The sequence below is a fragment of the Telopea speciosissima genome, chromosome 5 (assembly GCF_018873765.1).
Source record: "Telopea speciosissima isolate NSW1024214 ecotype Mountain lineage chromosome 5, Tspe_v1, whole genome shotgun sequence".
Taxonomy (NCBI): domain Eukaryota; kingdom Viridiplantae; phylum Streptophyta; class Magnoliopsida; order Proteales; family Proteaceae; genus Telopea; species Telopea speciosissima.
This window is the reverse complement of record NC_057920.1, coordinates 50,954,697-50,968,957: the sequence shown is the minus strand read 5'-3', so window position 1 is coordinate 50,968,957 and position 14,261 is coordinate 50,954,697. Positions and strand designations below refer to the sequence as shown.

Sequence of the window (14,261 nt, the reverse complement as noted above, 5' to 3'; positions counted from 1 at the left end):
GTTCTTCGGATTCTTCACTACTTGAAGTCCGCTCCTGGAAAAGGAATTCTCTTGGCTCCCCATGGTCACCTACGCATTGAGGCGTATACTGATGCTGATTGGGCAGGATCCCCGGACCGAAAGTCTATTTCTGGTTACTTTTCTTTTGTGGGTGGTAATCTTGTCACCTGGCGTAGCAAGAAGCAAAATGTGGTGGCCCGTTCTAGTGCTGAGGCAGAATTTCGTGCTATGGCACAAGGTATTTGTGAGCTACTCTGGTTAAAAGGTTTGCTACAAGATCTTGGCGTTGCTATTCGCCTTCCTACTATAATGCTGTATTGCGATAACAAGGCTGCCATTAGCATTGCACATAATCCGGTACAGCATGATGGCACGAAGCATGTTGAGGTGGATCGGCATTTTATCAAGGAAAAGTTAGAGGAAGGCCTTATTTGTGTTCCTTATGTAAGGTCTACTGATCAGCTTGCTGATATGTTCACCAAGGGACTGTCTGGCCGGGTCTTTCATCCTAGCCTAGTCAAGTTGGGCATGCTTGATATCTTTGCTCCAACTTGAGGGGGAGTGTTAAAGATATACCAGAATACCCACCGTAGGGGTATTCTGGTCTTTTTCTGCTTTATTTTTATGGTTATTATATTTTATGTAATCCTAGATTCCTAGTCATATCTCGGCTAGGACTAGGGATTTTCTTTTTTATTATTATTTTTCCCTCAGCCTAGTTCTATATTTGGTATTCCTAGTTGTATTGGGAATTCCTAATAGGATTAGGACCGAGGCTGCATTCCTATTTGTTCTTTGATTTAGTGTAATTCAATTTTTATAAATAAAGGGCCTGGGTGATCTATTTCGATCACTCAAGCATTCTCTCAGTTCTCTCTTCTAATAACAACAGCAACAGGATTGCTGGTCTAGGTCATAGGAAGCAAATCAGTCACAAAAAAAAGGACCCTCGGTGGGAAAAAGGGAACCACCTTGGGTTAGTTCATGTGGAAGACCCTCAAAGAAGGGGAGGGACTGTAGAAAATTAGAAAAAGGGAAGCGGTAGTTTAGATAACCAGAAGAAGGGTGGCGGCAAGGTTCAAAAGGAGAGAGGTGGTGCGGTGAGATCGCAAGGAGAGAGACGGTGTGGTGAGATCGAAAAGAGAGAGAGGCGGTGAAATGATATCAAAAAGAGAGAGAGAGAGAGGCGGTAAAAGGAGAAGGGCGATGGCGGTGAATGGTGGCTATCAAGTTATGGCGGCAGCGGCAGCGGCGGCGGCAGCCATGTGAGAAATGATTGGGAAGAATAGAAATGACTTGTGTCTAAAGAGAGCACAGCCTTGTTCTATTTATAATAGAAGGGGAAAAGGGAACAAATTACAAGAATACCCTTAGGGCAACTCATCCTTACAAGTATACCCAAAAATACCCTCAAACCCAAATTACAACAGTAATTCTATCAAGCAAGCATGGGTGCTTGTAATTATACTAAGTATGTCAAGAATGTGGAGGGGTAACTGGTAAACCTTCTATAATGAAGATGGTTCCCTTTCACTGCTCTCCAGGTAGAGAAGAAAAATTGGCAGTTTTCCAACCATGGGTGATGAATGCACCTACACTAATTTGAAAAAGCAGTGGCGGATCTTTATCGTCTCCATTAATCTGCCCATCCATTTACTCCATTTCATCTCATATGGGGGGCAGAAATGACCACCCTACCCCCTGCCCGAACATACTGCCCGGGTGGGGTTCACTCCCCCCTATTAGATGAAATGGAGTAAATGGAGGGGCAGATAAATGGAGATGATAATTTTCCTCTCCAAGAGAGTTGTTGAGTAGCTACATCGAAAACGTTTCTTTATTCCTTGCAAATTTGCCATGACCCTGATTGATCATAAATCCCCAAATCATCTATCTCTATTCTTAATTTTTGAGGTAGTTTCTTTGTTGCAGCAGGTCAGTTTTCCAATGTCTGGAGGGAAGCTGCTTCATGATCTGTGGTGGTTATGATCTTTTCTATTTTGCTGCTTCTGGGGCTAGTTGACTTCCAGTGATCCTGTCTTTTTTTCTTTCGGATCCTAATACATCATTTTTAAATTGCTGATCAAAGAAAATAACTCTAATAAAATAGGATGAAAAGAAAAGCAAGTCATGAGGCTCTAACAACCTTCAATATCCCATGAGAATGCAATTTGAAGGATAATAGTGTTATTACTTCACCAGAAGATGGAAAAAGGATATAACAGCAAAACTGCATAAGGAACACTAAAAATACACGCAACCAAAAACCAAGCACTTGCAATGGAGTCAGAATACTTTTACAATGTTAATAACTGCAGCATGGATTTTCACCCACAATAATGTCATAACAAATTAAAAGATAGAAAGGCTGAGTCACTACCTAAAGCTGAAAGGCTACGGATGAAAAGATCTTGAGAGTTTCCTGGATCTGGCTTCAGTATAACCTGATATTAGAGTCAAAAAAGTAATCTTTTTATTGGGAAAAAGGTGGAAAGCTAGTGTGCACTGTGCACCTCTTTAAAGATCCATTATATCATAGTTTCATCATTTGATCATGGGAATCAACAAAAGCTAACCTGAAATTGAGTATGGCGTTGAAGCCTGTTTGGGTTCTCCCCATAACGACTATCATCTGGCCGTATACTAGGCTCTACGTACCTTCCACCAGAAACTTATATGTTAGTAGGAGTATTAGTAAGCAAGTAACAATGGAGAATTTTAATGCACTCGCAATGCAACATGGAAGACAAAAGGAGGAGATCTGAAAAAGATAGACAGGGTGGCACAATGTAAGCAGATTGGATTCACATAATCAAACGGTAATGAGACATTTAGCAGTAGAAAAACTTTTACAGTCATCAAAAGACGCAAAATTATCCAAGACTAAGAAAAGTTGCATTTTTTTCAGAACCAAACAGCATAAGGAAGTAGGGCAACAACAGCCAAGAATAAGCTGGAAACACCTCAAAGAAGTCTAGCAGCAAGGAGAGAGAATACCTAGGGATAATATATCCTGCACCACAAACTGTATGAATGCCTCAATTTTTGGAGTGTTCATAAAGCTTAAAGTTGCAGATCAGAGGAGGTACTAAAGTACCTGTGTAGGAACCAGCCCAGGGCCAAACAAGGGCATGTAGTTCCTTTTTGAACCAGTTCTGGATGAGACCAAGCCTTATAGCTTGGGTGTTTTTATGGTTCACCCAAAATTAGAATCGTGGGGGTCTATTAGAAGTTTTAAATAATATTCTCTCTTTATTTAACGTAAGGTAGTTGGGCTGGATTAGGATTTTCACTTTTTAAATTCATTGTCTTATCTTTAAGTTCCTTGTCTTACAAGTTTTCTATTTCAAGATGAACACTCCAAGTAGCCCACAGTTAGGAGGAGTTTGGTTATCCAGCTTTGCTAAGTTTCCTAATTAGAGTTTGAGATTTAATACTCAACTCCATATATTGAAATAAAGAGAGGGTAGACCCCTCCCCCCCCCCCCCCCAACAATTTTTATGTTGAAAAGCTTGGCTTTTGCTCCAATTTTCTGGGTGTTGTGTGATGCAACAACCCTTGGTGAGATGCTAAGGTAAGATTGGTAAGATTCCGATCAAGTTCTAGGTGAGAAGCTTTGGTCCATATCATTCTACTTCTCTACCATTCTTCTTTCTAGTTCATCATTAAATCAGGTCAGTATTTTCTGGTTTTTGTCTGTTCTTGTGCATACCCTACTTGTTGGAATTTTAATTTCAACCTCATGTAAGTGATGGGTTTCTAGGAGCCAAAAGGATCAGCTTCAGAAACTTAGTTTAAAACCAAAATTGCAGAAAATAAGTACTGGCAACAATTAAAAGAATTTCAATAGACTGAAATCAAAATTTCAGTATAAAAAAATTAAGGGACAGATTTTATGGGAAATACTCCCATTTCAGATTAAATTGCAGGATGTCTTTCTAGGGGTGGGGAAGGGGAAGAGAGAGAAATGGGGGGAATTTACAAAAGAAATGATAACCTCATTTTTGAGACTGCAGACTTTCTAGTTGAGCTGAAGGAGCTGCTGGCTCATTAATCTAGGTTGGTTAACTTTGAAATCGACTTTGATTGGAGGGTGGACAAAAAAATGACAGATACCAAGCTAATTTGGAATAGAAAATTCCTCCAGTTGCTCTCTGTTTCGTATCTCACTCACGGTTTCTGCTTTGCAGGTTTGAAGGAGCATGTCGAGTGTATCTTACCTGTATCGATCTGTATCAATCCAGTATCGGACCATACCAACCCGTATAGGACCATATCAGTCCCGCATCGGTCAATACAAGGAAGATACATTTGCTTTTTGTTTTTATGTATCGGTATTGTATCGTACCGAGGACTTCCAATACCAATACGTATCGACCAATACGGATTGATAAGATACAATATTTTAAACCTTGCAAGAACCCTACTTTCCTTTTTCAAACCTTGATATTTTATACACTTATTCTCTATATCAAGCAAGTATATATATACGTAAAGTTTTAGCATCATCAGCACAGTCTTCAGCCCAACGGTTTGCTTGAGAAGTTTATGCAATATGGATTCTCTAATGAGTTGGATATCTTCTTCAATCTGGACTTATTCTGTCTTGTGATTTCTAGTGTTGATTCTTCTTGTTTCCAAATTGATATTGATGGTTAATATGGCTACTGTTAGAAGATTCTCAATCTTTTTTTGTTCTTTTCTGTTATCTGCAATTGAGATCTGGTTATTCTCTGCCTTCTGCCCTTGATATGTGGTTGTGATCTTTTTTCGTTATTGTGATTTGTTTTGGTGAAGCAACTATCTCTGTTCTGATATAATGGGTGACTACAAACCCTGTATGGACTCTATTAATGTCCAAATTACTACTATCAAGCTAAGTGGTGCTTCCTACTAGTAATTGTTTGCTCAAGTTGTGAAAGTTTATATCAATGCCAAGGGCAAATTGAAGTACTTAACTTCATCACCTCCATTTCCTGACCCTATAGACTATGATGATTGGATGCATAAAAATGGTTCATTTTTTGTCAGGTTATGGAATAGTATGAATCCAGATATGGTTGCCAATGTTTTCTTCCATACCACAGCCAAAGGTGTTTGGGATGACTTGAAAGAGAGCTTCTCTCAAGATAAATACATGTCCCGAGTTTATGATCTCTATGAGAAGATCTTTAATTTCAAGCAAGGTGACAAATATGTGGGGTGAATACTATAGTACACTTGAAAGCATGTGAGAGGAACTGAATGTCTACCATCCCCTTACTACAGATTTGGAGTTGTTGAAGACTGAACGAGCAGAATTTCAGGTGGCTAAATTTTATCTGTTTTGAACTCTGACTTGCAGCCCGTCAAAAGTCAACCTCTTGCTGGTAAAAAGGTTCCTTCAATGAATGAAGCAATTTCCGTGTCCAGCTTATTGTATCTCCCTCCCTAACTAAATCTGAATCCTTGTCTTCTTCCAAGGACAGTTCTGCCTTTGTAGCTAGCAGTGGTGGTCGTGGTCATGGCTCTGAATTTCCTGGAAGAGGTCGTGATTAAGAGGGAGGTCGAGGACGTGGTTTTGGTGGTCATGGAGGACAGCAACCAACCAAGCTTTGCATCAATGTTCGCATTGTGGTAAAATTAATCATATTGTTGACAAGTGTTGGGTAAAGTACAGTAAACCTCAATGGTGCAACAATTTGCCAATACATCAGTGGCTGATGGGAATTCTGACATCATCTTCTTCCAAGGACAGTTCTTTAGCTCATCTTGTGATACATTTATCACTCACGTATCTTTTATGAGGCTAATTTCAAAATAGTTAGAAAAACAAAAAATTGCTTTCTTTCTAAACAGGTCAAGTGTAGATCTCAGATCTATCCTCCAACTGAAAAAAGAATCCACAAGCACCAATTCCGGGTCATATCTTGAAAGCCATGAATCTCTGACCACCTATATTTGACAATGATAGATATTGGTTTTGAATTTCTCGGAAGATCGTTAAAAAAAATAGGTTAGTACTCAGTGAAGGTGAAATTAGAAATCTAAAAGATGCAATAAATCGGCTCCTTGATCAGCGAAGAAAAATCCATCCTGTCAACTTCAACACTCGCCAAAGTCTCCTTTCACATAGATTTATTGTATTCTTTAACTTTTTGTCTTAGTTATTCCAATAGTTGGACAAGTATATCCTTTGTTTTAGAGTTAAGTATGCCAGTAGGGGTATTTTCAGTCTTTATGTCAACAAGGGTTCCAGATTTCATATAAAAAGTTGTTAGGACAGAATTTTTTAAGCAGCCATTGTTGAATTTTTATGAAATACTGGATGGATGTTTCCTTTTCTCTTGCTTCTTTAAAGCCCTTTTGCTAGGTTCCAGCCAAGAAACCCTACATATCATTATTAGGCATTAGCACTACAATTGTTGCTGCACTAACAGCATAAGAATTTTTTTTAGATTTCCATAAACAAGATTAAGATAATATTTGAAAATGAGGAAAGAAATCACCTAATTAATATGACTTCTTTTTAAAAAATCATATTATTAATCTACAACACATTACAACAAATCAGACATGTAAAGCTTGCAAGTTGCAACTAAATCAGACCCAAAAAAAAATAGGAGGAAGATGGAACATTTTGTGAGGTGCAAGTTATCATCAATTCAGCACTTGGCAGGCTTGGAGTCAAATAAACTTATCCAGTTACAAATTGAAATTTGGATCTGAATTGTCTTAATATCAATGAAACATAATCTATCTGTGGTCGTTAAAATCTCAAGATGTGAAAGTGAAGAGACTGCACTCCTTTTTATTTTTTATAAGAATCCATTAATCCACTCATATTTATGGATTCTCTATCCTATGGTTAAACTAAAAAACTCATAATGGTCGTACATTTGACATAAATTTAAAGTTGAAAAAGAGACCCACATGAGAAAATGCCAATTTTTTTACTTCTTTCGTTAACGAAGAGTTTCAAAAGTAAGTTTTCATGGCTGATGTATAGCATCAAATAAACGTATTCCAAAAGTATACTTACGCAACATTCCATGCTTCTGGGCCAAGAACCCTCAAAAATGTCAGAGGATTCATAGTTCCAGCTCCAACCTTATTAATAAACCAAGGACACAAATCAATCAATCAGTATCACAAAATAACGAGTGAAATGAAAAAAGCTGAATGAACACAATTAACCAAGGAATTCCAAACCTATCCAATAATTTCAAGTGTACGGAGTAGATAATGCATCTTATCAACATCTATGCACGCATTCATTCTATAATCTAATCGCACATGCACATTTATGTGTCTGTACTCAGCAAGTGCAGCACACTTAATTCAACTCAACCCAGCCTGATCCCAGCTAATATCAGCATCATTATTTTGTTCGGCTGTCTCACTCTGTTTGAAGCCACAGCAGCTGTATGGCAGGTCTAGCACACACCACTAAAAGCACCGACTTGCTGCATGCACAAGCACATGCCCACTGTGCTCCTATAGCATTTTGCCCATAATGCATGTATGCGAGATTTAAGCACTCACTTCCAACTTCCAAGCATGCATGAGTACATGAATCCATGCTATTATTGCACTTTGCATATAGTTGTTTCAGTAACTTCCAAAACAAACAATAGTCTCTCCCTACAATCCGGCCACTTTCTTGGACAAAACTAAGAAAAAATGGGCAAAAATTACAATACAGAACCTCACTATACCAATAAAAATAAGATATCCTTGAGAAAGTATAGATGGTAGAACAGCTGAACATCAAAAGATGGCTTCGCAACAAAGTCACTAAATTTGGGAGAAGAAAACTTCTAAAAGTCACTACCTCCGTGTTGCTACATTGCATGACGGCACATCCTACGGAAGCCCAATACTCCTGTAGCATTAAGCATTACAATGGCGTTAGTAGAGCAAAAATGGTAATGACAATGATGATGATGATCAATTAACTAAGCCACCTATAGCATACACAATCTGCAAAAATTCAAATATACCCTCTCTCTCTTTCTTTTGGGGAGAGGGAGATGTCTTCCTGCACAGGGATAACAGGCACGCATCATGGTTACTTGATAGCAAGCATAGTTCAAATTTCACGAGATTTCAGCAAATTAATATTTTAATTTCAAGATTTTGAAAATTTTCTGAAAATTCAGAAAAAAAAAAAAAAAGGAAAATTTTTTGTTTTGGTTAGAAATTTCTTTAGAATATATGAAAGTATTGTTGTTGTATTTACAACTGAAGGATGATTATTAATGTCTCATTCCATGATTATTTTAATAAATTATGGTATTATTTTTTTTTTAATTAAGAAAACTATAAGAGAGGGAAAAATTAGGAAATAGCTATATTATTGTTTTAAGAGTCTCAAAATGATGTAGAATAGCTAATAATGTATACATTTTTTTATGCAACAGTGTAAGAAATAAGAATTAAGAAGAATGCACAATGGCTGATAGTGGAAGTGGAGACATAGCATAGAAGCATGGAGTACCTATAGGAAATGGCAACAAAATGTCACAATGTGATTATTGTGGCAAGATAATAAATTCAGGGGGGGAGCACAAAACTGAAGTGGCATCCGGTAGGTGGCTACATGGATGTGGCCAAATGCTCTAGGGTCCGTAGTAAGATACAGAAGGCCATGGCTACCCTCAGAAATGGAGAAAAATAGAGGAAGTTGGAAAATCAAAGAGAGAGAGACGAGTTTAACAAGGCAGTGCTAGAGAGACACCCACCAGCAAGAACTAACTCTGATGAGTCTGATAGTGATTACATGCATGCTGACGTGGAGACAAGGCAAAGAGGAGACAGATACAGCAGGCTCAAGCAGCAAGCGGAGGCACACATTAGATGGAGTGGGTTTGGGCTGTAGAGATGGGGGAAGAGCTAGTTCCTCTGGCTCTATGGGACTGCTACACCAAACTTGAGAAAGAGAGCAACAAAGGTGTTCTCCCAGACATGTTTCGCCTTTGGATGCAAGCGCAACTAGAATACATTCTCACATATCCACTCCAAGGGGCAGAATTGATTGGGACACGCACGGTTGGAGCAGTTGGTGTATGTACATTATAACATGAGACTAAAGATGCAACGCATACGCATGGGCATGGATGGTGATAAAGACCCAATTGAGCTTGCCAACATTTCTAAATAGATTTAAATGAGGAGGATCCCCTATACGAGCGGATGAGGGATCGAGCTGTCATAGATCTGGCTGGGGGTAAGCCAAACCCTGAGATAGCTAGTCTGATGAAAACTGATGTCGAGTTTATGGCGTATCAAGAGGGCCATGTTCATTCATAGACACCCCAACATTTTAGTCTCAGCCTGGCGAGGATGATGATGAGGATGTCAACTGGTCGCATTTTAGTGGTCACACTCGCACACCGTCCCTATCCGATGGTGGTGATGATGAGGATGATGAGGATGATGAGGATGGTGATGGTGAATGGGGGTGATAGATTTGCAAGGATGCACAAGGGGTACCACCAGTCGGAGCCAGAGCAAATCCGCTTCATAGGCAAGAGTCAATTCGACCATGCCACACAAGATATTGACCACGGTGCATGTGCCCCCCCACCCCACATGCTGGCTACTCGAGAGGCTCGTGCTGCCGATTCATACCACTACCTAAGGAGGAGGATGGCATGGAGTCCATGGACACCAATGTTACAAGCTTGACTGGCACTCTTGGAGGCCTGAGTCTAGAGAGTAGTGTGCATGGGCAGTGGCGTGCACCATCATATGCCACAGAGAGCACCAGTTCCGACTACGTTGGGTATGGTGCCTATGTTGGCTATGGGCAGTATAGCTCTTCATCGTCATTTACCCTCTGAGTGTCATGGTTCAAAATCCGCGATATATCGCCGATATATCGGCATATTTTGGAAATCTCGACACTACCGAGACGAGATGGGCTTCCGAAATGAAAAATGTTCAAATTTCGGTATATTTCGTGAAATTTCGGTATATTATCGAAATTTCATGAAATTTCGGTATATTACTTAAACAATATGTATTTAACTATTTATACATCAGGGTCCGACCGTATACTGTCAATCAAGGGTGCAAACCCAAAACACCACTTTGAGTTCATTATTTTGCAATATGAAGGCTTAAATGTGTTTATTTAGCTTAAATAAGGGTGTACATGAAGTATCAGGCCTTAATATGGCCAAAAACCCACCGAGATGGAGTGCCGAAATATGGCAGAAAAAATACCATATTTTGCTGATATTTCGGAATATTTTTGGAAATTTCGACCAACACGAAAGGGCGAGACGAGACGAAATTTTGAACTATGCTGAGTATGAGGATCAGTCACACACTAGGTCATCATTTGTAGACAGCATATTCTCATTCCCGGTCCCTCAACCATACATGTGGGTGTCACTGTCGATTACACAACCAACATTCAGTAGCAGCGGCTCTCGATAGAGTTCCTCACAGTTCAAAGATACATACCTTGGTTAGGGTACCTCCAATATGTTGACAATTCCATTTATAGGGCTGTTGTGGAGGACTTTGAGCGTTTCTTCCGCCATACTATGGCTAACTTTTGGGATACAATCAGAGGATATCTTGCTTCGACAGCAAGAGTTTCTAGTGGTTTCGATCCTACCCGAAACTCAATATGGTACTAGGATTCTAGGATGGGCATAGGAATGACTTGCTTGTATGCTTAACTCCCATTTTGTGTATTCATTCCTAATGCATATTTAAGTTGTTTTAACTAAATTAAGTATATTATACTACTAAACTTTGTGTGAAATATGCCATATTAGAAAATATATACATCAGCGTACAGCATATACTACCAACCTAGGCTCCGAAGTCAAACTCCCATTTTGGATGTGATTTTTAAAATCTAAGGATTCCACTATATTTAGAGGGCCTAAAATAGGGTTTCCTAAAAGTAAAGGGACCTAATTTGGCCATTTAGGCCTTATAACCCTTCACCGAAATCATCCAAGTTTCGAAAGAAATCTTAAACTATGCTATCAGGTTATTAGGTTGGCGGTGAGAATGGGCCTTAAACCGCAGTCTTAATAATGAACCTACTAGATTGACTATGCCTCTTTCGTGATACCATAAACCCACTTCTAAGTGGCTCACAGAGGTATCAATCTATGATGGTATTTCTATTACTACATGTCAAATTTTAGATACTTTATTTAGCATCTATTTCTTAAGTTTATAATTTTTGTTCATTTGGGAAACTATTTAAGTACTCATACAAGTTGCTAAATTGTTAAAGTCATATTAGGAGTTTTAGTTCAATTCGGAACTAAGTGAAGAGACAAGGGGTCATAGTAGAAGTAGGAATAGTTGAGAATCCATAAATATTTGTTGAGGGAGCCATTGTATCAGAAAGCTTTACATTAGGGTTTCATTTATGTGTTATTGAATGGTAAATAGTTCCTTTATCTTTCTCTTATGTCTTCAGTTTTATGCAATTCTTTTTGCAGTTCTAGCTGGGACCATCACCCAGAAGATCTAAATTGCCCTGCATCGCCAAGAAACCTTTTTCCATGTCATCAATTTGCATGAATCTGAACCAGCCAACCCAAGAGAACTTTCTAGTTATTAGTTACACCTAGAACATGTCCTTTTACAATTACCAACTTTTTAGCGTACTCCCTTAATATTCATTTAATAAGCCATTCGGATTCATTTCCCACCCCCGCCGTGAAACTCAACTAGGCTTTTATTGTCATTACTGCAATACTCTCCCAATCCCAGTTATAACCTCAAAACTTTGTCACAATCATCCACCACCCTCGGTTGTCAATGTCCTAGCTAAATCTCTATAACCACTTGAGCAAGGGGTCCACATTTATATTTTTCAAAGCCCTAATCCAAACCTCCCTCAATCTTTGGGGACTGCAACAAATTCAAGTTATTAATGTTTTTTTTTTTTTTTCCACAAAACATTTTCTGGAGGAAATATCATCCCATCTTTACCAATCCTTTTCCCACTAAGACTGCACAACAAAAGATAGATTATAAGCATGAGAGACTGGGCATGGTGATCTGGGTCAAAGTCGCTAATCCCCTTGAACTCCATTTGCTTCAACAGGAAAAATATTTTCAGGAAAACTGATATTAGCTATTAAAAAAAAATTTCCTTTCTACGCTATCATTTCTTTATTGCACATGACATGGAAGCATGTGTGACCATGTGATAATGAAAAAATAACCAAGCCATACGGCAGTGTTGGAGCTCTCAATGGGGCCATGGTGTTATTTACCAACATCCAACCATTTGATGGAAAATTTACATCCAACTTATTCAATAGCAAGCATTTTTTCTACATTTTTACATTGAATTCCAGTAAAAAAAAAAATGCTCATACATATATGTTCTGCTTCATACAATTTCAGCAAAATATTTGCCATTGAACAGCTTATGCTTTAGAGGCTAATTTTAAAATTGAACGTTTAGTAACCACAATAATGAATCTTACACTAGCTAAAAACAGCAGTGGGAGTGATAAATATACCTGACCATATCTTAAACAATTTTACAAAAGATTAAAAAAAAATCTGGTCAAATTGAAGCATTACATGAAATGTAAATTCCACAAGATTAAATTAGCAGTGCATGTTACAGGTCTTCTGTATTTTTAATATGGCCTATAGCACTTCCAGGAACACTCTCTACATATACACATTACCCAAGCCCAATAAAATTTAAGTAAAACTCGAATTCAACTATATTCGCATCTTTTCTAATATGAAACATTGAGAGGAAACGAACCTGGAGACGCTGAATTGCCTGTTGAAATGTAGGAGTAGAAGCTTTGGTTTTAGATTCAGAATCCTTAGAGTGTGTCTGAGATATTGCAGAAGTGCTAATGGCAGATATGCAGGTTTTGCTGAATTGATTCAAGGAACGACGACGGAGAGGTTTGCAGAAATGGCTAGGGTTTCTTTTGCTGGCATAGAAGAACGAGAAGTGAGCTCCGTGTGGTTTTAGAACGGACAGAACAAAGGGTAATGCGGCCATAGCTTTGGGTGAGGAGTTGCAGGCTTGCAGCAGAGGATGACGAATGTTGAATAAGCTATGGTTGGGCCAATCACCTCAGCCGGCTAGCTTATCCAAGGTGTGTCCACAAAGCTGCTACCTTGGGTGAGGAGTTGCAGGCTTTGGGGCAGAGGCTGACAGATGTTGATAGAGCTATGGTTGGACCAATCACCTCAGCCGACTAGCTTATCCAAGGTGTGTCGTGAAAGCTGCTACTTATATGGTGGAATTCTTGGCCCGTGACGCCCGTCTACCATGTTTCGACCTAAAGAGTAAAATGGAACCAGAAGCGACTCTTTCCGATTCAACTGAACTGGACTGAAGAGAAGTTATTTGTGGCCTTAAGATTTCGACGATTGAATCTCTCTATGAATGTAAAAGGGTACCGAAACCGTTTATCGAACCATTACTGTTCCGAATTACCAGTATCATGCCATACCGAATACTATTCAATTCGGTATGGTACCGTATTTGATATGGTATAGTATCGGTACCAGCGCTAGATTTGAATACCATATCGAATACCGATATCGTACCATATTACCGGCATATATATTTATACATAATAATTTCTATATATTAAATAATATGTATTAAATATATATAATAATTTGTATGCATAAGAATATAACATAGTAAATATAATATATTTCATATTATATATACTAATTTATATATATAATATAAGAAACTATATAATGAATATTATATACCATAACGAATACATGCCAAATAAAACTGTATATTGAATCGGTACCATATAGTACAATATCGATATAGAAAAATGGTAACATACTCGATATTGTACGATACGATACGGTACAGTATCAACATGCGGTGTTTGGCAAAATCGTACCGAATTGACACTCTTATGATATTGTAGGTATCTTCCTGCTTTGGTTTAGCATCAGAAAACTGATGGTCCTTGATACGGGAAAAATGAACCAACCCCTCAGAATGTGACACTTGGACAGCATAGATCGCTAACTGAATCAATGAGTCGGACTATCGCACCAGGACATGACTTCCCATGCATAAACCAACTTTGAACGGAACACATACCATCTGCATCTAACTCGAAGTAGGAAACCAGCATTGCAACACCCTGATGGCCAGAGAAGATCTACTATGGCAGGGTTGAACTCCCAAATTAGCAAGGAGACCACCCCAAAGACGCCAAGAATGGAAACTTTCCACGACAGGACTCTCCATGAATATCCTGTCTCCCACTAGAAAACTATCAAA

General features: G+C 38.7%; 1 protein-coding gene across 1 annotated transcript in view; it reads right to left on the bottom strand.

The window, feature by feature from the left end:
• Nucleotides 1-13,107, bottom strand: part of LOC122661436 (glycine--tRNA ligase, chloroplastic/mitochondrial 2) — a 190,029-nt gene extending 176,922 nt beyond the window's left edge. Inside the window, exons 1-5 of the mRNA XM_043856817.1 lie at nucleotides 12,750-13,107; nucleotides 7,815-7,865; nucleotides 7,023-7,090; nucleotides 2,577-2,658; nucleotides 2,381-2,444 (exon numbers count right to left, since the gene is read on the bottom strand). Coding sequence (XP_043712752.1) covers nucleotides 2,381-2,444; nucleotides 2,577-2,658; nucleotides 7,023-7,090; nucleotides 7,815-7,865; nucleotides 12,750-12,998 — 514 coding nt within the window. The 5' untranslated portion in view covers nucleotides 12,999-13,107. The remainder of the gene's footprint in view (nucleotides 1-2,380; nucleotides 2,445-2,576; nucleotides 2,659-7,022; nucleotides 7,091-7,814; nucleotides 7,866-12,749) is intronic.
• Between the last annotated feature and the right edge of the window lie 1,154 nt (nucleotides 13,108-14,261).